We start from the raw sequence: 22784 nt of genomic DNA, 5'->3' as shown, positions 1-22784 counted from the left end.
CAGTTTTCAGCCCTCGGTCCCCTCGCGCAACACAATGCTGCTCTCCGAACCCTCCGCACGCCATGCCCTCTTCGCCGCTTCACTCTCCGCGCTGGTGAGTGCTTCGTGTCCCATTTTGGTGCACGCCGTCGTTCTGACTAGCTTCTGTAGCTCGTGCACTACATATTTAACCGCTACGAACCCCAGCAGGCCAGAATCCATATTACCCTCCTCGTCCTCGTCCCCGCCTCGCTGTTTGCGCTTTTCCTTGGCCGTCTTCCCGTCGTCAATGCGGCGTTGGTAACCTTCACCGCCTACTGGGCCACTCTGGCCACATTAGTTGCTCTCTATCGCCTTTCCCCATGGCACCCCCTATCTCGACAACCCGGACCCCTTTTCCTCCGGCTCTCCAAGCTTTCGATGGCATGGGTCTCTCGCGGCGGCAAGCGGCACTTGTACACGCAAGAGCTTCACCGCCGCTACGGCGACGTTGTTCGCGTAGGTAAGGAGGCGTGGCCCGGCGTATATAGCGGCAATTTGCAATGTCTAATGACCTTCGGTTTACAGGGCCGAACGAGGTGTCGATCAGCAGCCCTCAGCGATTCAGACTCTCTTGGGCACAGCAGGGCTACACAAGGGTCCGCGTACGTGTCCTCCACTATTATGTGTGTGCTTGTGTGCTGCGCTGACGCCGTCGAATGCGGCTGCAGAGTGGGATGGAAGGGTGGCGACACAGAGCGTGGCCCCACTTATCGCCATCAAAGACCCTAAGGAGCACTTGCGCCGACGCAAGCCATGGAACCGAGCGCTCAGCGTCGCGAGTGTCAAGGATTTCGAACCCTTTGTGACGCACCGGGCGCAGCAGCTGCTCAAGGTACTGCCGGAGCAGCACGGACCCGTGAACCTGGCGCAATGGTTCAGCTGGTTCACGTACGTACTCCACGTCACCCGTGGGCCGCGATCGACACGTGCTCACACAGCAGTTTTCGCAGCTATGACTTGATGAGCGATATGGCGTGAGTGCGGCGCTGCGAGTCACTTGGATAACTGCTGAGTTCTATCTGACGTCAGGTTTGGCGGCGGTTCTTCCGAGATGATGTTGAACGGAGATGACGGGAGCGTTTGGCCCTTGCTCGAAGTCGGCCTGGTGTGAGTGGCTTCGATCATTTCCGACGTTCACTTCCGGCTCATCACGCGTCGAATAGGAACTCCGACACTTTTGGACACCTACCATGGCTCGCGGATTACACCCGTTCCATCCCCTTCCTTGGAGCCAAAATGAAGCAGATGCGCGCGTACTGCATCGATCGCACCCAGCAGCGTGTGATGCTCGGCAGCACCACGCGCAAGGATCTCTTCTACTACCTCGTGAGCATTGCCGCTACTCGCCCTGTTGCACTGATATGCATTGGCCGCGCCCACAGAACAACGAAGACGGCGCGGAGCCGACCCCGCCACTTCCAGAGGTCGTCGCTGACGGAACCTTGGCGATAGTGGCCGGCGCGGACACGACCTCGAGCGTGCTGTCGAGTGTCTTCTTCTGCCTGCTCTCTCACCCCGAGTCGTACAGCCGCCTGCGAGCTGAGGTCGACCGCTACTACCCTCGCGGAGAAGACCCCTTCAATCCGAGACATCACGGAGACATGCCATACCTTAATGCCGCCATGCACGTCCTCTCCGCCCTCTCTCATGCCAGACATTCTCTGACCCATACACAGTAACGAAGCCATGCGCCTCTTCCCACCGATTAGCGACGGAAGCCAGCGCGTCGTGCCAGCGGGAAGCGGAGGCCGCGTCGTCGGGAACGAGTGAGTGCCCCGTGCCGCGTTTTCCCTCCCTCGGCCGTCCGGCGGGCGGTGGCTGACGTCGCCTCGCGCGCACCACCAGCTTCCTGCCCGAGGGCACGGTCTCGACGGTGCACACGTACACCATCCAGCGCGACCCGCGCAATTTTTCCCCCCTTCCAGACGAGTTCTGGCCCGAGCGCTGGATCCACGCCGCGAGCGGGGAGCCGAGCCCCCTGGGCGGGAAGCTTATACACAACGCGGCGGCGTTCTTTCCGTTCTCGTTCGGCCCCGCTAACTGCGCCGGGAAGGGCCTCGCGCTGCTGGAGATGCGGATGGTGGTGTGCGCGGTTGTGCAGAAGCTCGAGCTGGCGTTCGTGGACGGCTTCGAGCCGTCGGCGTACGAGGACGCGCTCCGGGATTACTTCATCCTGACGAGACCACCGCTGCCTGTTGTGGTGCGAGAGCGGTGACGCTCGGAGCTCCGGAGTCAGGTGGAGTGGAAAAGAGCGGATATCGCGATTCGCGACGCGGATCCAGCATTATACCCGTGATACATAGATACCTCTCGTACGAAATTCACCAATCATCTGTATAACAAACGTGGATCAACGTTCTTGTCAAGTCGAGACTGACGACGTGCGCTTGACGGATTTCGGACCGCCAGCCACGACGCGCGCGGCACGTGACGTGTTGACTGGGCTGCGCGGCTGTAACCGCCCCGCGGGGACCAGAGCACATCGTGCAGCGGCCAGAGTAGCCGTCCAGCATTGCTGCACACTCCCAGCCACTAGTGCGTTCGCAGCGCCCACTTCCCCCCGTTGTTATCGCACGCCGGAGATGTCGAAGAGGGAGACTCGAAGCTTCGCCGCGTCTGGGGTCGATGTCGACGCCCCGCGCGCCAAACGACGGAAGGAGGCCTCCGCCACGAGCACCAGCGGAACCAGTATCACCATCAAGCCCCTCGTGAACGCGAGTCCGATTGGCGACGCGCCGGCTGGCGATGAAAGCGGGGCAAGTCCGGTGGAGGATCCGGCGGTGGTCAAGGAGAAGGGGCTCGGGGTATGGAACACGCTCAAGGACGCGGTGAACAAAGAGTGCGTGACTTCCGGCCTGCTCTGGTCGCTTGATCTTGACCCGCGACCTTCCTTGCCTCCGCCCACCATCATGGCACTATCCTCTACCACCTCCTTCTCCCGCAACCAGCGGTCAAATCGCCTCGTTCCAGTTCATGCGATTGCCCTCAAGACGACAGTACGCGGACTACTACAACATCATCAAGCACCCCATAGCTCTCGATGACATCAAGTCGAAGCTCGAAAGGCGGGAGTATGCGTCACTGGAGGACCTCAGGCAAGATTCGACACCTGTTTCCGCAATGCCAAACGCTACAACATGAGAGAGAGTCAAATCTGGAAGGACGCTAAGTTCTTGCATGTGAGTACTTGCTGTTGCGGTCTGATTGCATCCTCCCTCCTTCTCACCTCGGAGGGACCTACGGAAACTAGAAACTCTCCGCGAAGGAGCTGGATAAGCTCACCGGCAAGGAGGATCGGGACGGCGAGGGATCTGATGACGATGGCGAGAAGAAGAAAGCTCCCTCCATGTACCGTCTCCTGAAGTCCAGGCTGCAGAAGTTGGTCGACAAGAAGGAAACGAGTATGTGTGGCTCCGTATATGTGCTCAACCAGAATGATAACAACCTCCTCAGTGGCCGAGCACTCTCCACAGAGTTCATGGTTCTTCCCAGTCGCAACTCTGGCCGATGTACTACCAGATCATCAAGAAGCCGCAATGCTTGGACAATATATTCGTGAGTATTCTGCACGCCCTACTCTGCGACATGCCTCGTAGATCTTCCCGTCCCTCGCTCCTTTCTTATACTCGACAACTATAGAAACGGCTGAAGCAGAAGGAATACCCGACGCCGAAGGACTTCGCCAACGATGTCGAGCTCATCTTCTCAAACGCCTTGGAGTTCAATCAGAGCATACACCGATCTGGGAAGACGCGGTGGTACTCCGGGTGCGTGTGATGCATTCTCGCTGTTGAATAGCCTCACCTCGACGACATACAGGAACACTTCAGGAAATTGATGTCAGATCTTCCAGAGCCCTACACAATACCTACGTATGAGAACCCTGGTCAACATTCTACCAAGATCAGATTGAAGGTACCCCAGCTCCACCCCCACCCCCTCCACAACCGGTCGCGGCACCGACACCCAGCCTCCCTTCATCTAATTCCATCGTGATCCCTTCGAGAGCCCTGCCAAAGCTCCTACCAAACCGGTGTCACGTTAACTGCCCCCGCACCATCTCGAAACCCTCAGCGACAGTAGTGGAACCACTCCTGTCATCCCGGCTATCCTGCCGGCATCTACTCCTACGCCCGCGCCTCCGCAGGCCATTCCCTCCCAAGCGGCCGCGGCCGCGAAACCCCCACGCCCAGCCGCGGTTCCTGCAACGCCACTTGCGCCTCTCACGGCCTCTCAGGCAAAGAAGCCGGCGCATTCAACGACGCAGGTGGCGGCAACCCCTTCTCATGCGCCACCGACGGCGAACGGCCTCGTGCACGCTGGCCAGCACCACAACGCCGCGTTCCAGCCGCCGCTCACGCCGTCGACGATGCCCGCCGTGGTAGCCCCAGCGCCACAGAAGAAGCACCCTCTATATCGCCCGCGGCGCTCGACGGCGGCACCGCGCCTGCGGCCCAGATTCAGCAGCACGGCCCCGCCCAGTCTTTGGCGCAAGCCCGCACTTCTGCGCCACCAGCCGCGGCGCCGCCGCGCCGCCTGTCGCCGAGACGGTGTTTGCGCACCCGCTGAGGCGCGTGGTGATCACGACCCTCCCGCTCTACCGGCGGCTGGTTCTCGATCACGGAGACGGCGTTCGGACGTGGGCCATGAGGCTGGATGGGTCGGAAGCCACGGTGGTTGTTTCCGATGTCGCATTCATCGAGAAGGACAAGACCAGGGCCAGGGAGGAGGATGACGGGGACAGTAGTGCGGACGAAGCTCACCCGAGGCGTGAGGAAGAGGAAGAAGAGGAAGCTGACGAGAGGGAAAGATCTTCCAGCTCGCCCTCAAGACGGCGCACACGGTCACCGCGGAAACGAGGGAGACCGGCGCGCACGGCGAAGAAGACTCAACAGAGCCCTGGGAAGGGCAAGGCGGCAGAAACGCCTCGGGGAGAGACAGAGGTTAAGCTTAACGGTGTGTCGGTCACAGAACGTGATGCGGGAACGTGGGAGGTCCTCGTGGGCGTAGGTTCCAGTATTCTTGAAGTCGGAGAGAAGGGGGGAATGATGTGGAAGGTGTACTTGGACAGGTCTCTGGTCCAGTGAGCACATTGTGCGGACGTGCGTTTGTTCGACTTTCGTTCATGCTTTCTCGATCTGTTATCGCTTAATATTTCCCCCGTTATGTTCGTTGGTATAGCTGCTGTACAATATGATATCCTGTCTAATCTCTAGCAGATAGCCTAGTGCGCTCCGAAGTCCGATGCAAGTCCGCGTCCCCCACATGCGCCCCTCCAATCTCCACCAGGTTACGCGCTGACACTGGCAAGGTCCTGAGCGCGCCATTGCTCGACCTTTACTGTCAGCGGGACCTCGTCTTCCACCTCGGTATCGGGCTCGCTCGGCGGATCTGGCACATAAACATTGTACCGGCCGGGTTCTGTCGTGCGGTCTTCGACGTAGTGTCGCAACATTGCCTCCCGGTCGATCGGTTTGACTTCATATCCTCCGAGCCGCGCCGAACGAACTCCCGCGGACGGCCGGAGCGCGCCCACGGAATAGGCGTCCTCTCGTCCTCGTCATCTTCTCCGTCGGAGTCCGCGGCGTACGGTGCGGGGGTGTCCTGGTGGTAGTAGTCCGGATGATACGGGGGAACGGCGGAGTGCTCGCCGTTACGAGCGTTCTTCCGGCGGCGTGTCTGGGTCGGCTGCAAAAGGGGGTTGACAGAGTTATTCTCGTACGTCCAGGGAGAGTCGGGAAGTTCGAATTGGTGGTGGGGATCTTCGTCCGGGTACTCGTACGCCTCTGGGTCTTTGGGGGGCCATTCTACACCAACAGTACCTGTACGGGGCTGTCAGCGATGAGACGCTAGGGTGACACGATTGAAGCAAAGGAAGGTAAATTCGAAGCAAACGTCATAGCAGAATTGCAAAGATTGTTGAGCACGCTTACATCGTCAACCAATCGTACAGCTCAATGCTTACAAGCCAAGGTCGACGTGCCCGCGCCGACTCATGGCTCAGGAAAATAGCTACCATCCTCATCGAAAGCACCCTCCGTATCGTCCATGCTCATCTTCGCGAGCTTGACCCACTTACCATCACCATCGGCAAGCGGGTACCTCAGGCCTTCCCGGACGGTACGGTAGGCCAACACCACAACCAAGGGTTCTTGCCAAGCATTGACTCGATATTCTTGCGCATCCCAAGGTGGTATGGGTATTTGATCTGTTTGACTAATTCAGCCAAGATGCATGCCGTCCATCTGGCAAGTGCACGTACCTCGTGTATTCTCCCGCGACGGACGAGGGTCGCAACCTTGTCCTTCTCCCATCCCTCAATGGTGGTAGTATTGCTGATCAGAGAGTAGAACTGGTAAAGACTAGGGAGGGCTTAGTTGGTATATCCACAATATGAGGATGCAACGTACCTGAAGATGCCGACAGCAAGCAGTACTGGGATACATGTAGCATAGTTGAGAACAATAAAGATAATTTCCGTTCCACTTGGTTCATCCTAATGTTGCAGGTCGCATGAGTATAGCTCTTGTAGGGTAGATAGCTTGCTTACCCAGAAGGCGTTCGATGCAGAAAGAACTCGTTTGGTGAGCATTACGGCATGATATGAGCAAGCCAGATCGACGAAAAAGAGGAAGCGAATGAAGTGGCCGTAGTTGAAGTAACCGACGCAGTTGTTGACCCACGGACAATGGTGGTCTGTGAAGGAGTATGAGCTAGGCACAAGGTTCCGCACATATGGAACATACCCATCCGAAGGACACAGCTAGTTTATGGTAGTTAAGCACCACGCATATACCCCGTCTATGCAAATGGCGCACCGTTTGCACTGTCTGCAGTGATGCGCTCGGGGTGGCTTGTAGTTCTCGCAGGAACGGCAGTACCGTGGCCCTCGGGTGAGCTTCTTGACTTCGTAGCCATCTTCATCCTGAAAGTCCGGTCTCTAACAAGCGATAAGTGTGCATCAATACCGGAGTAGAGAACGCGCGGTGGGTCTAGCGATAGACAAACGCACCCATGTCGATGGTACATGACCAGGCTCCGTAATGACACACAAACGATAGTTCCACAGCAGCAGGCCCACCAAAACACTGCATCGCAGCAAATATAAGCCAGATTCAGAGGAAGAGACGGCAATGGACCCACTTAAATGGAAGCAGTAGTTGTATGAGCTCAATGGACAGCACCCGTCCGTACCATGGCCAAATGACGAAGATCTGGGAAGAGTACGCGATGAATCCAATGAGAGATGTCGTAAACACCACAAAGAGCCTGTCGGTGATGCGGCCCATGGCGGGAGAAATCCAAGGGGTCCAGGAGATGGGAGAAGGAGAAAAGGAGTACGCGTATGTCCAAGTGTCGTCCGGGTGTGTTCACCGGATTTGCATCCGCGCGGCGTGGCGGAGTGTCGGGGCGCTCGTCGCGCGCTTCTTTATCCAGCGCACCCTCCTCCTCCCTCCCACCTCGGGCAGAGCGTCCATCCTTAGCATGCTCCTCCGCCTTTCTTCTTCGCTGCCGTCCGCGGCGTCCGCTACTGTCAAACGCGCCGCGCGCAATCAGCCGGCTCTAAAATGCCTTGCTCGCTTCAACTCCACCGACGCTTTGGCTGAACCAGAGGTGACGGAGTCTACTGAGCCGGAGGCGACGAAGAAGAGGTCTGTCCCCGTCGCGGACTCTCTGGGGGACATCAATATCTGTGAGTTGACCGACATTTCCTTATGCCGTGGTGGTTCTCAGCTGGCTCTTCAGTCTCCCGTTCGAGGAAAGGAGATGGTCAAGGAGACCCTCCCAGGCGCGATGGTCAACGGCAACGCCGCCCTCGCCCGGAAGGGGCCAACGTTGAAGGCTACCGCGACAACTACCAGCGTCCGCCCCGGCCGCCACGTTCAGACCAGGACAGGCAGTTCAGGCCCCGGGAGCAGCAGCGTAAATATGACGGCCCTCGTCGTCCCCACCAGCAGCAAAACCAGTCTGCGCCCTCAGCGGAGACGATCAAACCAAGCACTGGCGCCGCTGGAGCCACAGATGCGTCGGCTACGAACGCTTCCGCTCCGGCTGCAGCTGCGGACGCTTCTACCTCCCAAGCACAGACGACCCCTGCCCCCTCTGCCGCGCCTATCGCCACGCCGAAACCAGTTGTTCATGTCCAACTCGAGGACCTCGATGCGTTCTTCAAGCAAATCTCCAAGCAGTCGTCTACCCCCGTAGACCGTCGTCCATCACAAGCGGTCAAGTCGACAGCCCTCGCGAACCCAGTTGTTCAAGCGTTCTTGGAGTCCAAGGCCGGAGAGTATTCGCGCTACGTGCCTTCCCTCTATCCGAATATGGAAGTCGGAGCGCTGGGACCCACCAAGCTTGCGGAGTTGATGTTGTCGAGGAACGGCGATGTGACATTGAATGGGAGGGTACGTGCTATGGAGGTTGTCCAAAAGTTCGACAAGGGTGGGCGAGGTGCACAGGCTTCCCCATAGTAGACTTTCAATGTCATCTATTATATCCTCTTGGGCGCAACCCACGCTCTAATCCACTGCATGCGAGAGTCTCGATCTGAACAGGACCCAATAGACATAATTCTCGTTCCCGTCTCCACTCGACTTAAGTTACGACGTCGTCCGCTCAGCGGTCCGGCGAACGGGCCGCCGATAGTCTTGAAGCCATCCGGCGGCTAAATTTCTCGCAGACGAGTGCTGTCTGAAGCCTTTGTGCATTACTTCCTCCACCATGGCTGCTGCATTCTCTTTCGCCGTGCCCTCGGCAGTACCTCAAGATCTGCAAATGATCCACGACATCATTGGCGACCTCCCTGAACCATCCATGAGCAAGCTACCTCACGAGTTGATTGCGTCGAATGAGCATGGGACAGACAGCGACACAGACAGCGAAGGGGAAGTCGAGGCGGATATTACCGCCGAACTTGGAGAAGAAACTGGGAAAAGGTGAGTCTCCGCGTCATTTGCGTTACTGTTACTCCAATGGATTCTAGGGCACCCTCTTCTGAGTCCTCGAGCGATTCAGATTCATCCTCCGACTCTGAGGCGGACTGGACGCGGACTCGGACTCAGACTCAGAACCAGTTCGCGGGCCTCGGAAACCAACGAAGAAACAAGTGGATGTCGACGACAACGACGACGAAGGAGAGCCCGTCGCCGCACCGGACGCACAAATGCGGACAAAGAACGAGATGGTCGATGTCGACGTGAAAGTTCCCGAGATCACCAAGGTCGAGCCGGAAGAGCACCTGGAGCGCGTTGGGGAAGTCTTCAGTGTCTTTGACAAGGTCGCAATTGTTAAAGGCCTGCCTTCACCAATTGCCAACCGAGGTTCTGAGAGAGCATTAGACTCCGAAACCCTGTTGGTGTTCGAAGATCGCACTGTGCTCGGATATGTGAGTGCATCCAGTTGTTTTTCTTCTGGAGGGTACTCAGGTCGTGGCATAATAGGTTTTTGAGACATTTGGACCCACTAGCGAGCCACTGTATCAGCTTCGGTTCAGTCAAGCATTCCCGCTCGACACGGCCAAGGTCCAGGTCGGACGACCTGTGTTTCATGTACCCTCGAAGAGCGTCTACGTCTTCGTACAACAGCTCAAGCATTTCAAGGGCAGTGATGCTAGTAACGTTCATGATGAGGAACCAGGCGATGATGAGCTAGAGTTCTCTGACGACGAGCAGGAGGCTGCTCAAAAAAAGGCGAAAGCCCTGAGGTCCGTCCTTTCCTCCCCCGCTAATTCGATCTCTGACCCCCAATCCACTCAGGCGAGAGGCATCGCGTTCACGGTCCCTCCCATCTTCTTCCAGACATTCTACGCCCGTCCCCTCTCGTATGCGAGACCAAGACATGGTCGATGACCCATACGGAGGGACCACTTACGATTCAGGCCTCTCCTACAACGACATGGACTTGGGAGCGGGCCCGTCGAGGCCGGCACCTATCCCATACGACGACCCTTACTCCGACGCGTATGGCATTGCGCCACCTCCACCACCGGAAGCCGTTCCTAAGCCTGAGGGGAGGGATCCCGACTGCCTCCATCACCAGACAGGCCTCTTCGAGGACGAGGACGCGGGCGAGGGACATCTAGGGATTTCGCCGGTCGGGAAGATGGCGGGAGGGGTCGTGGCCGCGGTCGCCGCCAAAACGACCGTGGGCGCGGGCGCGGACGTGGACGGGGCTCCGCCCATGGGATGTCCGCCGAAGCCTGGATGGCGGACAGCACACGTCTCATGACGAGTACGACCCTTACAACCAAGGGCCTCCCTCCCCGACTTCTCTCGCCATCGCTCGTGCCACCGGCCAGTACTCGGATGGAATGGTCGTCAACCCTCCGATGGGTGCTGGTGGCGGTTGGAACTATCCGCAGTATAATGGCCCCTCATTTGACTTTTCCTTCCCGTATCAGTACCCTCATGTTCAACCTCACATCAATCCTCGGTTTGCGGCGCAGTTTGGTGTCGCCGGGATGGGGACCGGGCTTCCTCTGTATGGCGACCAAAATTATGCATACAGTCAGGACGCCAACGGTTACGCCGTCGGTGGCAGCAATGGCCAGGGTTGGAACCAGAACTGGGGGCCGGGAAGTAGTCAAATGCCGCCTCACCATCAAGGTGGCGCATAGCTGTACATGTACCTATATCGCGTACGTACTATACGTTTTCGACCTCTGTGGTCTTCGTGCGCAGCCTAGTGTGCTGCTGGAGTGGTCTTGTGGCTACCGTGGTAAGAAGTGTGAGGCGAGAGAGGCGTCTTGACAAACCCGATTTGGTGTAAACGCCTCTCGCGAGCGATTGTATGCGCGTAACGGCTCGCTAGCACCCAGTGCACAAGCCTTCCACACAAACTGCTTCTGCCCTCTGACTACCACTACTCCCCCCTCCCATCCCCCCACACATGGTTGCCCCACGCGGCAGGGGGTCCGCGAAGTCTGCGCGCGGCCGACGCGTCCAACTCTCGGAGGGTTCCTCGTCATCCGCACCTCAACAGGAGAAACAGCCACAACTTCCCGCACAAGCATCTAGCTCCAAGCCCGATGTCCAGACGCGTCAAAAACGCGTGCTACCCTCGCGCACGAATCGCGGAGGGCCGCAAGTGGGTACATGCGAGTCGGATGTGATGATTTTGGACACCATGCGACGGAAATGTGCGTTTCTCCCAACTCGGCCCTTCTATGTCCCCTCGCTCCCCCCTCCTTCGCGCACCCTTTCGTTTTATCTGAGCGCGATCCCCTCTCTGACATGCTGGTGCACAGTGGAAAGCGAACCCCTCATCCCGGCGTCGAGCTCCTTCCTCCTGACGACCGACTCGTCTCTCGCCCCACCGCGAGCCTCCACCCCCGCGTCGTCCGCGTCCGCTTCGGGCGAACAGCAAGAGGATGGCCAGATCAATGCGCTCGCGTACGGACGCTACTTCGATCGCCCAGAGGTGCGCAAGGCGTACAAGGAGCAGCTTCATATCCAAACCCCCGACTTCGTCGAGCTGTCTCAGGACGCTCACGTAGGCGGTCGTTTTCGCCCGCGCGGGTCCGAGGAGGTGTGTTTGTTTATGCCCTCTGTGGTTCAAATGTGCGACATGCTGACCTCACATCTCTCCGCGACCTCTTCCCGCAACCCGTTCCGTTCCGTCCTTCCTTTGCGCTCCGCTGCACCATGGCACGATTCGTGCCGTTCAGGAGACGCACGACACGTCGGACGCGGCGTATGAGAAACGACATCGCAAGTACGAGATGTTCGAGAAGCGGCAGCGGCTCCGGGAGAAGGAGAAGCTGCAACATCAGCACTACAAACTCAAAGAGCGCATCGAACAGCTGCGCGCGATGGACGCCTCCGCGTTCATGGCCCTCCCCGCCTCCGACTTCTCGATGGAGCGGTCGGCGAGCCCAGGGCCGTCGACGTCGAGCCCGTCGAAGATGTCCGTCGACGGCGACCTCCTCCACGGGGGCACGACCAACTACGAGGGCGAGTGCCGGCGGAAGGAGATGCTCGAGGTCGCGATGGGCATCGAGCAGCGGTATAGGATGTTGCTCCCTCCGGACCGGCGGTGGACTTCTAAGAAGGCGAGCAAATCCAAAACTCAGGCGGAAGTGGTGCAGATCATCGAGCAAGTGGACGAGCCCATGGAAGAGGTCCAGCTGGAGCCGGAGCCGATTGAGATCCCGGACGAAGAAGAGGTTGACGAAGCCGAAGATGCGGACGAAGCCGATGGAGACGGGGAGGTCGAGCTGCAAATTGCCCTCGAGCCCCCAGAGATAGTGGAGGACGAGATGGAGGAGGTCGAAGAAGAGGAGTTGGTGGATGATGACGAGCTGGCGGACGACGACGAGAACATCAAAATAATCACGGCCGAGTCTGGGGAGTCGGAAGTGGATCCTGACGAGTTCGAGCGCAATTGGCCTAATAAACTCAAGCTACGCATCAAACCTCCCGCTCGAAAACTCTCCGCCAGTGCCAGCGTTGGAGCCCAAGAACGACCAGTCCCAATGCCCACGCAGGGAAAGGTCAAGCAAGTCACAATTTCCCCCTTCCCTGAGGAAGTCGATGGTCGGGTTGATGGTCGTTTTCTCGGCGACGATGACAACGACGAGGAAGACGAGGAAGATGATGAAGACGATGATGGCCCCAACATGTACGAGCCCTCCGAATCTCCCGACTTTCCAGAACATCTTGACATACACGAGTTAACGCCAAAGCGACAACGCCTCGACAACGATGAAGATGGGTCAATCTCTATGCAAGGGACTCCATCACTCGATACCCTGGCAAAGGGGAAATGGAAGGCTCCCAGCGTCGATGAACACGACCTCCCCACTCCCATCAGCCGTGGTCGCGGCCGCGGCCGGGGTCGAGGACGGGGCCGTGGCCGAGGACGGGGCAGCGCTAGCATCAGCGTCGGCGCCGGCATAAGCAGAGGGCGGGGCAGAGGCAGAGGCAGAGGGCGAGGACGCGGACGCGGCCGCGGCCGCGGCTCCGCCATTATCCCTTCCTCCGCGTCGGTATCCTCAGCGGGTAAGCACTCGTTACAGCGCGCCGTGTCTCTCCCACAAAAAGTTCACGCATCCTATGCAGGACTTGCGAGCCGCAAAGAGCCGGCTACAAATCCTTGCGTGCTCATGGTGGCTGCGCTGCGGCAGTCAAGCGCACCGCTCGCACGCAAGACGCAGCGGCACATCACCGCGTTTGGTGCTCAGGTCCCTCACGAGATCGAAGAGGTGCGGGACTTCGAGATCCCGTGGTGGGTGCACAACGACGACGAGGACGACGCGCGCGCAAGTGATGGAGAAGGGGAGGGATCGGAGGACGGCGACGACGACGAATGGATCTCGAGCGGTGAGCAGCGAGTTCCTTCGGCCAAGGATGAGGATGAGGACGAGGACGAGGGTACTATCGATCTTACTGAGGATACATGACACCCTCTGTGATTGTCTTCTTGGCACACCTGTTGTTTGTCGTAGCGTATGTATAGCGTATGTATTCCCTGCTGTCCAATACCACCTTACATCTAGATAATGGCACCGTCCACTATGCTCACTTTTCACGGTTTTGTGAAGTTACCAGCCATTGGAAATGAGAGAGGAGGACGTGGAAGAGCGTCGATTTGGCTTCAGCATCAAAATTCAATTCATGAGGCTGTGGATCCTTTATCACCTCATGGATGGGATTAATAGCTTCGGATTAACCGAGGAGGTAGTTTTCTAGTAGAACAAGGATGCTCACCAAGGACTCCTAGTATTTCTCCGTGTGGTTTTGGTGTGTCGCCAAACGGTCGATTCCGCAGCATGGACGCGAGCAGTCACAATCACGTGAATAGAGGGATCACACTTGACGCGTCACTCCGCGCGCGTTGCCTGGTTCCAGTCTTCCTCAGATCAATCGTCACTCCTCCGCGCGCGCCACTGTTGTGATCCCATACATCTTGCCGTGACATCCCCCGGCATCTGCCATAGTGGTCAGTTCACTGGTTCGGAAGAGGGAGGCCACGCATTGATCGCCGCATACCATTTCTTTAGGACACTGCTCAGCCGGTTGCTTGCTTGGCCAGCGTTCCACTGGATGGCGCATTGTCGTGGTTTCAGCTTAACTTCCTCCCAGTCTCGTGAATCGTGCGGTCCATTCCTCCCTGCGGCCTTCGAACTGGTGCACCGTCGGAATCGATACGAAATGTCGGTGGCGGTGACGGGCAGGAGTGGGGAGGGCCCAACCACGGCCTCTGGGGAGTAGGTTTATTTGACTGTCACAGATAGCGATAGCTTGGAGACAGTTCTGACCTCGATCGCCCGCCCGCAGGCATGCAAGTTCCCTGCGATCGTTGACGTTGAGCGTTGAGCCTTTGCGTTGATTCGCGCTGGTCACGGCGCTCGACGCGATCGACAGCCCGGTGGTGCTCGAGGACGTCCTGGAGCACGAACACTGTACGATCACTGCGCTCAGGTGTTGCCCGCTGCCGCTGCTGCAGCGGCGCCCTCCCCGCCCTTGACCTCCAGAATCACAGCAGCGTCGACGGGCACCGGTACCTGCTGCGAGCACGAGCGCGGCCGCGCAGAGGCCGCTCGGGGTGCTCTCCCACGCGCGCCCACACTGGAATCCTGGCAGGCGTCGGATCGGGGATCCATACGTGGCCCGTGCGATCGGAGCGTCCGATGTCGCGCCACGGGAGGTTCGATCATTCCTGGGGTGGTTGCGCCGCCTGCGAAGCCATCATGCCCAGGGTGGTGGGGCCGGGTGAACATCGACCAAGTTACCAGAGGTCGCCCTCGTTGTTCTATCGCAACCGATAGCTTGATGTACCTGGACCTACTGCACGATCAATAATCCTCGTATCCGACGCATTCTTACGGACACGCGCGTCCAGACGTCCAATCATTGTCCTTGGAGCGCGATTCCAGCCAGAAGGTGTCTTGCTTGAAAACATCTCGCGCGTCGATTCTCCCACCCATCGACTTACAAGCTCAATGTCGAGGTTGCAGACACCTGAAATGGTCGCTTTTTGCTGTTTATTCAACCAAAAACACTCCTGGAGCCCCTTGCACCAGTCGCGCGCGACTGACGAGGTTTGTTGTGAGACCGAGGGTGGTTTGGATCTCACTGCGTTTCCCGCCCCTTCTGCCCGCCTCTGGTTCCGCCCCGCAGTTGTTTATAGGCCGGCAGTTTCGGACTCGCGCGGGGTTAGGTTCAACTTGGTCGGCTAAAGACGAATCTGGTGAGCCGCCGGCTGTCCGCTCGCGTGCCAGCTGACAAGTAAGTACACCGCCTCTGAAGATCTGGTGGCCTGGGTGGCGCAGTTCGCTTTGCTTTGAGGGCCTGGCTCCCGGCTTGGATCGAATGCTTGTGTGGGATCGGACGCAACAGGCGTCGGCTCGTGAGAGAGGGTGACGGAGACTGCCCGTGCGAGCGGGGACACGAGAGATCGGTGACGAGATGGGTCTGGAGGGCGAAGGCAAAGATGGGGAGGGGCTTCGAGATCTTGAGTCGTTCTTGAATTATCCTCCCTCGTCAACAGTAGAGGACGATCAGATACTAAGTGGCTGGGGACGAGACCATACTGGAGATGACGGAATACCGACCGCTGCTTCCCGCGAGCGAAAGCAGGGGCGGCGATGGGCGTCTGTGTAAGCTTCTGGCGGCAGATCTCGGTGGCTCAATTGGGCGGTCGCGTCATCGTTCAAACGTTCAACGCCAGACTCGCCGCCTTGCGCGTCGACCCCCCGCGCTTGCTCCTGATCCACCGTGGTCCCCACACATCCGTCGTCATCCGCTCGTCCTCCACTGACCACAGGAGCTTAACCCCGCCTTATGACCCCCCCGATCGCGTTCTCCCACGTCTGCAGCACCCCGAAACTCCTACACGCGCGACCTACAATCTCTTCGCCTTCTCGACCTTCTTCTGTGCCTTGGCCTGCCCATCTCCGCAGTGCACGCCAACCTTCGGTGGCCTCAACCGCTGGACCAGACGCGTCGCATCTACCGTTGCTCCGCCCCCGGCGTCGGGCGTCCTCCTGCGTCCTCCCTTGGCGACGCCCTAGAATGCTCGTCTCTTCACATGGCTGCCAAATCTTCCGTCCTGCCGCCTGCGCGCGCGCGCGCTGGCGACTGGCCAACCGACTGTCGGCCATTGAGTTCCCTCTGCCACGAGCCGATCGAAATCTTGCCTGCCGACAGATCGCCTCTGGAGATAACCGTCGCTTTGCTGAACACCATACCCTTCGCCTCCCATGCGTCCCGGGCCAGTGCATAGAAATATCCCGCGTCGCCTGCTCCCCGGACTGCACACTGGCCATTCCCTCCCGCTTCCCCGTCCGGTTGTCCACCCTCCTTCTCCGATCTCCCAGACGCTCGACTCGCTATGACGCTCCTCGACGAAACGTGCGCTGCTCCCCCCTTCTTCCTCTTCCCTCTGCTCACCTTTTCATAGCATGGGCATGCTCTTCATTGGGGTCCTCATCGCCGGGATGTAAGTATTCTGAAGTCTCCCTCCACCGACGCCACTGTGGCTAATCTTTCCTCCTTCCTCGCATACAGTCTCTACGGAGGTTCGTACGTTGTCCTCTGTTTCCACCATCGGTGCCTCACACCCTGCCCTTGCAGTCTCGTGCACGCAAGTGTACTTCTACTTCTCACGCTATTCCCGCGACCCGATGTACATGAAGTTGCTCGTACTCGGGGTCTGGGTATCGGACACGATTCACCAAGCCCTCATTTCCCACTCGTGTAAGTCCCTTCACGCGATCATCTCATGAGCTGCCTCTCACACGCCCGAAGTGTACTGGTACCTGGTCACCAACTACGGCCAACCTGCGACTTTGGCCCTGCTCGCGCCGTAAGCAATCTGATCTCATTCTAAGGCCATCTTGATTGCGAACCGTTGTGCTTTGTGCAGCACCATCATCATTGAGGTCGTTATTCAAGCCGTCACTGGTCTCCTCGTGCAGTGCTTCTTCGCTGCGCGCGTGTACAGGCGTGAGTGGCTTTCCAGACGTATGGTGGCGCTCAGTACTGAACCTAGTCACAGTGAGCGGGCAGAATTGGTACTTGACTGTTCCCGTCGGCCTTCTCATCGCCGTCGAGTTCGGTACGTCGGTACGTTCCACTTTTCCCTTGTAAACGCTAACGTACCTCATTGTAGCCGTGTCTACAGCCTACACCGCCAGAGCGTAAGTTGCGGGTGCAGCATACATCTTGATCTCGTCTCACAGCGCTTGACAGTCTCAAGTTCGCGAGCTTCGCTGAGCTCACTGAGGTCAAAGTGGGTCTCTCAGCTTTCAGTAACGGACCATATTCTGACATGTGCTACAGGCGCTTTCCATCAGCATCAACGCGTTTGCTGCCGCCGGAGACGTGTGCATTGCTATCATCTTGTGCACCATCCTTCAGACTTCCAAGACCGGTTTTCAGAGGTCCACGAGGCTCATCAACAAGCTCGTACGTCCCGTAAACCCTTCTGTCTCGCGCGTCGCTCAATTCATGTGCGCCCAGATGATCTTCTCCCTTAACACTGGGCTGTTGACCAGTATCTGCGCGTGCTTGTCGCTCATCACCATTTTGGCGTTGCCGGACACGTTCGTTTACATCGTCTTCTTCTTCATCATCGGGCGCTGTAAGTCGACTCCCTTGTTCGGTCCCGGATGACATTCTCATGCACGTCGCTCCAGTGTACTCGAACTCGTTCATGGCGACGTTGAACGCTCGCAAGGGCCTCCATGATGGCTCCAGCAGCGGCGACGCATCGTTGTCCCTCCAAAACATGCACCCCACCGCCAACAGCGCGAACATCAGCGTCAGTGTCCCCGTTCGTTTCCTTTTGACTTGCGGCTTAACCCTACTTGGTCTCCAGAGGCAGAACGGCACGCACATCGCGATTCAGATTGACACTACCAAGGACTCGCAGCGCGATCACGAACTCGAGGTTCGTATCCCGACCTCATTCCTGCCATCCATGGAACACAAAGTCTAGACGAATACATGTGGCTGACTGGGGTATAATACCAGGAGTCAGAGTCGGCGTACAAGGGGAACACCAAGCGCCACATGGTCTGAGCGCTTGACTCCCCCGTCCTCCACCCATTCGCATCTCTCACTGCTCTCTACCGCCTCTCTGCCAACCACGCGCAGTACTGTACACCACTCGTGTCGCACGACGAGCGCATGGACCGGGACGAAGGCTTCACACTGGATGGCACGCTTGTTGAAAATTCCGTCGCGCGTCCGCGACATATATTTCTGCATGCTTTTGCTACCCGACCGGCGGTCGACTGGCTGGTTGGGCTTACTTGTTTTGGATTCGACACGGATTTGTTTGCCACACTGCTGTCTCCCCACGCCGTTTGCGTGTCTTTGTAGCGTATGTCTTGTTTTACTCTCGTCTCCCACCCTGCCCACACCTGGAATCTATGCACGCTCCGATCTCAGCCTCCCTGAGCGAATCCAGTCGTCCCCAAGGAGAGCGCGGCGTCACGCCTCTCTGCGCACAGATGCCGGGTCCTCCTGCACGGCGGTCAGGACCGCGCCCGGCTCCCCGTCGTCACCTGAAGTTTTTGATGGTTGAGCGCCGCGATCGATTCCGCGAAGCTCGCGGGTATGTCGGGACCCTTTGGACAGATGCCTGGACGTCAGGTCAGAAGATGAAGCTCGAGCGCGCGAGTATGTTGGAACTTGGGTTTCAATGGAGCAAGAAGCTGCACTCCGCTTCAGAGTGCATCACGCCGCCGCCGCGGAGTGGGTTCGAAGGGGCGCCCGGGCCCCGATGGGCAATATTAGGCGGCCGTCCCTGCCTACGTTTTAATTACGGGTCTAACCTTGCCTGACTGCTTCGGTCGGGGTCGGGTATTGCATACAGGCACCAGACTACTGGACGCCTATCCATAGCGCGAGGGCCGGTACATACTACTCTCGCCTTCCGAGGCCCTACTCGTGATAGATATCGATGGCACCACCGGAGTGACGGAATATCACACGATCCGTTCCGCAAGCATCGCGCGGCCCCCAGCGCGGACGACAAGTACGTGTGTATATCACAGCGATCCTCCGACTGCGCCCGAGAAGCTCGATGCCCAGCCGGGCAGCGAGAGCCATCTGGACGTTGACGGGCAGATTTTTGGCGAGTAAGTTCGCCCGGGATTCTGATGATTGAATGCGAGGAGCCGAGGCGCAAACAGTCCTCGAGATGCTCTGATGACTTTGTTGTAAGTATGGTCTTCTCAGAAATCTTCGCAAGCTTGGCTCTGACTCTTCTGATCGAAAAAAATGCAGGCGAGCCGCTCGAGGCCGCTCGACGAAAGTTGTTTTGATGGGCGCGTCACCTAAGGAGGGCACGGTCACGTGACAGGAACTCATGTCACTTCGAATTCGAAACGCGCGGCGGCCGTTGTTCCCGCCGTCAGGCTTCCGAGCTGCTTACTCACTCACCCGCCCCGCCTTCTACGTGCTTGTAAATAAGCCTTGCCGCATGCGTGTGCACACCTCGACTGATCGCTCATCCAACGATGTTCTTCAGCCCAGACAAGTAGCGACGAGAACATGGTGTCACAGTCGGTCCGCGAGAGCGAGACGTTCTCCGACCCCGGAGAAGAAGGCGTCTTCAAGAACCCTTCACAGTATATTTGTGTCTGCCATGTCATAAAATGTAAGTAATCATCGCCATGAGGCACCAGAGCGATCTCGAGCAAATCATCCACAATTCTTGACTTCACGGATTTTCCAGTCATACCCCAGCTTCCCCAACCCCACCATCTCCATCTGATTGGTATCTGCCGTGATGATGGACAACAGTACGACGGATACATGGGTAACGTATGTCGCCGCATTGCACTGTCGCCCGAGCGAATTCTGCCCCTCCGATTTCCCTGGAAGCTGACTCTCGCTGACCTCCCGCTGTTACGCCGCTCGCTGCTCTTGATATGGGCTGGCAATTATCGGTCAAGCTTACATACTGGAGGAGCTAGAGGCCTCCAACCTGAAGGCCTCCACCACGACCGGCTCGACCAACGACGAGTTGTACAAGGTCTTGAAAGCTTCATCGACCGCGGACTCTCTCGATATCCTGCTTCGCAGGCCCGCTGTCGGCTGGAAGCGTCCTCGAATATGACTCGAGGCTGCAATAGCGTTTAAAGCCGAGACACTGTCAGCCGTTGAACACAGACCGTGTTCTGCGTGTTGGCAAGTTGCAGAGGCATTCGGCATATCCAAAATTCTGCCTTAGTAAATGGGGGATTCTTCCGTCATCTGTCCACGCTGACGTCGATGATAGCTTGGAACGAGCGCTCGGAAGCGAACCATCGGACTCTTACGTCTTCAAGTTCCTCGACGCACTGGAGAACTGAGCATACAGGCAGCGTTCGGCTGACGACATCCAAGCTTGGAATATACCTCTCAACGCGTTTCACACGTTGAGACTTCTACGGTCCTACACGACGACACCTCCGCATCTCTGGTTGGGCGAGCGAAATTCGTCTCAAACTCCACAACTTGACAAATAGTCCACTTCAAGAGCGCCTTCAAATCATCTACCTCCCATTGAGCACCTACATTGATGGCCTTTTCAGCTCTTCCACGCCACCGCGCCATTTCCAGCAGGAGCATCGTACTTCTGCCGGACAGTGGTATCGCGATACATGAAGGCTGTCACTGTAGCTCCCTCGGGCTTTTGACTCGTCGATCTTGTACACATCTTCAAAGCTGCCGCAACCATCGGCCCGGCCGACACATCGCTTGCAGAGTGAGCGTCGCATGTATCCGAACGAATGGCTTTACTAACTTATGTAAACACTTTGTTTCTGGTATCATACCTCAACTCGAAGGGCTCAATTTGAATGCCACTCAGTTTGCCAACCTCGTCAGCGAGCTGCGTTCCAAAACCTCCGACATCGGTTCAACGATGACCGCTGTCCAGTCTCGTCTCGTCGGACGCTTCCCCAGCCTTCAACCTACCAACCGCCCCAGAAACCCGCCATTTCGGCCCTCAACCATTACTAGAGAAAGTGTCGTTCGGTCATGTCACGCGCAAGTTGGACTCGGCACTGGAGCTCCCGAAGGAAGCGCGCGTGAACATGTCAGAAGTGAGGAGGAGAATGTACTCGGCATTGTCGTCTGTGGGTAATGCACATGGAAGATACCCGCTCAATCCCGCTGCTAGCACTGCGCAACGAGCTATGTCGTGTCCCACGAAGGCTAGTGTAGACATGAGTCGCTGTTGGCGGTTATATGTAGGCTTGATTCAATTGAGCATGGAGACGCGCGCGAGAGCCTCTGGCGCAGCCGCTCGGCGCTTTGCTCTGAGCCGCCTCCCTTGTCCCCGCCATGCACGCCCTCCGTCGCACCGTTGCTTCTTCTTCGCGCTTTTACTCGACCGCCCCTCCGGTCAAGGCCTCTGTCAAGCTCATCGCCGAGATTCGGAAGATCCATGAAGGCACCTCCATGACCAAGGCCCGCGAGGCGCTCATTGCCAGCAATAACGACCTCGACGGCGCACTCAAATGGCTCCAAGCAGACCGCGAAGCCTCTGGCGCGGCCAAGGCAGCAAAGCTCGCCGACCGCGTCGCCGGCCAGGGCCTCATCGGCATCCAAGTCCTCTCCCCCGGCTGCCGCCCCGGCGCGAGCAACGGTGTGCGCGCCGCGCTCGTCGAGCTCAACTGCGAGACCGACTTCGTCGCCCGGAACGACCTCTTCGGCAAGCTCCTCGCCGACATCGCCCACACCGCCGCCTTCCTCGCCGAGCCGACCCGCGCGCCCGACGGGGCGAAGCTCGTGCAGCCCGTGTCCGTCGCCGCGCTCAACGACGCGCCGCTGCTCGACCACCTCGACCCGTCGCCCGCGGGCGGCGCGTGTCCGTCGAGGCCGCCGTGCGCGACCTGATCACCCGGGTGGGCGAGAAGGTGACGCTCCGCGCGCGGCGGCGCTCGCGCGCGACGCGTTCCCCGCGCCGCAGCGGCACCTCGGTCTCCGTGCGTTCCCGTTCGTGCACGGCGCGGTCGGCGGCGTGATGAACGGCACGAAGGGGGCGCTGGCGGTGCTCGCGCTGCAGTCGCCGCGGCTCCCAGAGCTGATTGGGGCGGAGGAGTTCCAGCAGCAGCTCGCTGCGCTCCAGCGGTCGCTCGGGCGCACGATCGTTGGCTTCCCGACGACGACGGTACGCGCGCCCGACGGCCAGTCGGATCCGGAGGCGTTGTACGGGCTGCCGACGGACATGTTCATGAACAAGCAAGGCGGCACTGTGGAAGAGGAGCTTCGACACTGGGCGTCGGCTCATGGACTGGCTGCGGACGGCGCGGAGGGTGGTTTGGAGGTGTTAGAGTTCGAGAAGTGGTCTCTGCTGGAGCCGTTGGAGAATGCATGAGGTACGAGGGCTCCCAACAACTAAGTGACTCTCTTCACGATTGGTGCTGGCACGACCGCGGTGGAGAGCTTTCTTTGCTGCGCATAGATTTATATTACCTCCAAGATAATATTCATCTAATTCTCGCTCTCTGTAGCCTACAATACACTGTCTATCCCAACTCCTCCCAGCTGCAGGCATCGTCCTTCTGGACTATCTTGAGAACACAGCACCTGTTGACCAGCGGAGTTTTGGTGCTTCGTTCAGTGTAAACGAAGCAATGGCCATCCTCCCATCTAAGATGTCACCACTTCGGAGCCCGCGTGTACGCCGCGCGAGAACTGACAGCGAGATTCCGACATGTCCACGGAGGTTGTATACGGATGGCTGTCGAGTAGCACCGAAATACCGAAGATCACAGGACGCGAATCCGCCCGAGTTCGCGCGGTGGCTGACGTTCGAAGTGCCGA

The 22784-nt window shown here is 58.4% G+C and overlaps 6 protein-coding genes across 6 annotated transcripts; 5 read left to right on the top strand and 1 right to left on the bottom strand.

Moving 5' to 3' along the window:
* Window positions 1-34: 34 nt before the first annotated feature.
* On the top strand, window positions 35-2236 carry BXZ73DRAFT_89994 (high nitrogen upregulated cytochrome P450 monooxygenase 2; the record flags this gene model as incomplete). Its single annotated transcript, XM_048025466.1, has 10 exons — window positions 35-94; window positions 151-481; window positions 558-623; window positions 690-909; window positions 972-995; window positions 1051-1128; window positions 1185-1347; window positions 1404-1645; window positions 1698-1787; window positions 1867-2236. The coding sequence occupies 10 exons, from the start codon at window positions 35-37 to the stop codon at window positions 2234-2236; spliced, it is 1644 nt and encodes a 547-aa protein (XP_047877855.1).
* A 367-nt stretch (window positions 2237-2603) lies between these two features.
* On the top strand, window positions 2604-5108 carry BXZ73DRAFT_89993 (RSC complex protein; the record flags this gene model as incomplete). Its single annotated transcript, XM_048025465.1, has 10 exons — window positions 2604-2860; window positions 2970-3092; window positions 3122-3200; window positions 3272-3422; window positions 3497-3576; window positions 3661-3711; window positions 3753-3788; window positions 3841-3907; window positions 3946-4013; window positions 4407-5108. The coding sequence occupies 10 exons, from the start codon at window positions 2604-2606 to the stop codon at window positions 5106-5108; spliced, it is 1614 nt and encodes a 537-aa protein (XP_047877854.1).
* A 203-nt stretch (window positions 5109-5311) lies between these two features.
* BXZ73DRAFT_89992 (zf-DHHC-domain-containing protein) lies at window positions 5312-7310 on the bottom strand (the record flags this gene model as incomplete). The annotated part of the gene is made up of 10 exons (XM_048025464.1): window positions 5312-5508; window positions 5541-5843; window positions 6101-6130; window positions 6157-6229; window positions 6284-6383; window positions 6432-6517; window positions 6572-6734; window positions 6840-6961; window positions 7034-7109; window positions 7165-7310. The coding sequence occupies 10 exons, from the start codon at window positions 7308-7310 to the stop codon at window positions 5312-5314; spliced, it is 1296 nt and encodes a 431-aa protein (XP_047877853.1).
* A 3595-nt stretch (window positions 7311-10905) lies between these two features.
* BXZ73DRAFT_46979 (uncharacterized protein) lies at window positions 10906-13417 on the top strand (the record flags this gene model as incomplete). The annotated part of the gene is made up of 5 exons (XM_048019791.1): window positions 10906-11155; window positions 11264-11544; window positions 11684-12181; window positions 12281-12566; window positions 12726-13417. 5 exons carry the CDS (start codon window positions 10906-10908, stop codon window positions 13415-13417), a joined length of 2007 nt encoding a protein of 668 aa, XP_047877852.1.
* Window positions 13418-16350: 2933 nt separating this feature from the next.
* BXZ73DRAFT_101417 (uncharacterized protein) lies at window positions 16351-18041 on the top strand (the record flags this gene model as incomplete). The annotated part of the gene is made up of 14 exons (XM_048014897.1): window positions 16351-16370; window positions 16420-16458; window positions 16527-16537; window positions 16593-16715; window positions 16767-16824; window positions 16885-16964; window positions 17017-17076; window positions 17131-17158; window positions 17211-17250; window positions 17301-17426; window positions 17481-17601; window positions 17657-17781; window positions 17839-17910; window positions 17994-18041. 14 exons carry the CDS (start codon window positions 16351-16353, stop codon window positions 18039-18041), a joined length of 951 nt encoding a protein of 316 aa, XP_047877851.1.
* A 3258-nt stretch (window positions 18042-21299) lies between these two features.
* On the top strand, window positions 21300-22335 carry BXZ73DRAFT_77562 (uncharacterized protein; the record flags this gene model as incomplete). Its single annotated transcript, XM_048022694.1, has 2 exons — window positions 21300-21825; window positions 21875-22335. The coding sequence occupies 2 exons, from the start codon at window positions 21300-21302 to the stop codon at window positions 22333-22335; spliced, it is 987 nt and encodes a 328-aa protein (XP_047877850.1).
* Between the last annotated feature and the right edge of the window lie 449 nt (window positions 22336-22784).

Source organism: Epithele typhae (assembly GCF_022376455.1).
Source record: "Epithele typhae strain CBS 203.58 chromosome Unknown BXZ73scaffold_24, whole genome shotgun sequence".
NCBI classification, from domain to species: domain Eukaryota; kingdom Fungi; phylum Basidiomycota; class Agaricomycetes; order Polyporales; family Epitheliaceae; genus Epithele; species Epithele typhae.
The sequence above is the reverse complement of the archived record's forward strand: the minus strand, read 5'-3'. Positions and strand labels throughout refer to the sequence as shown.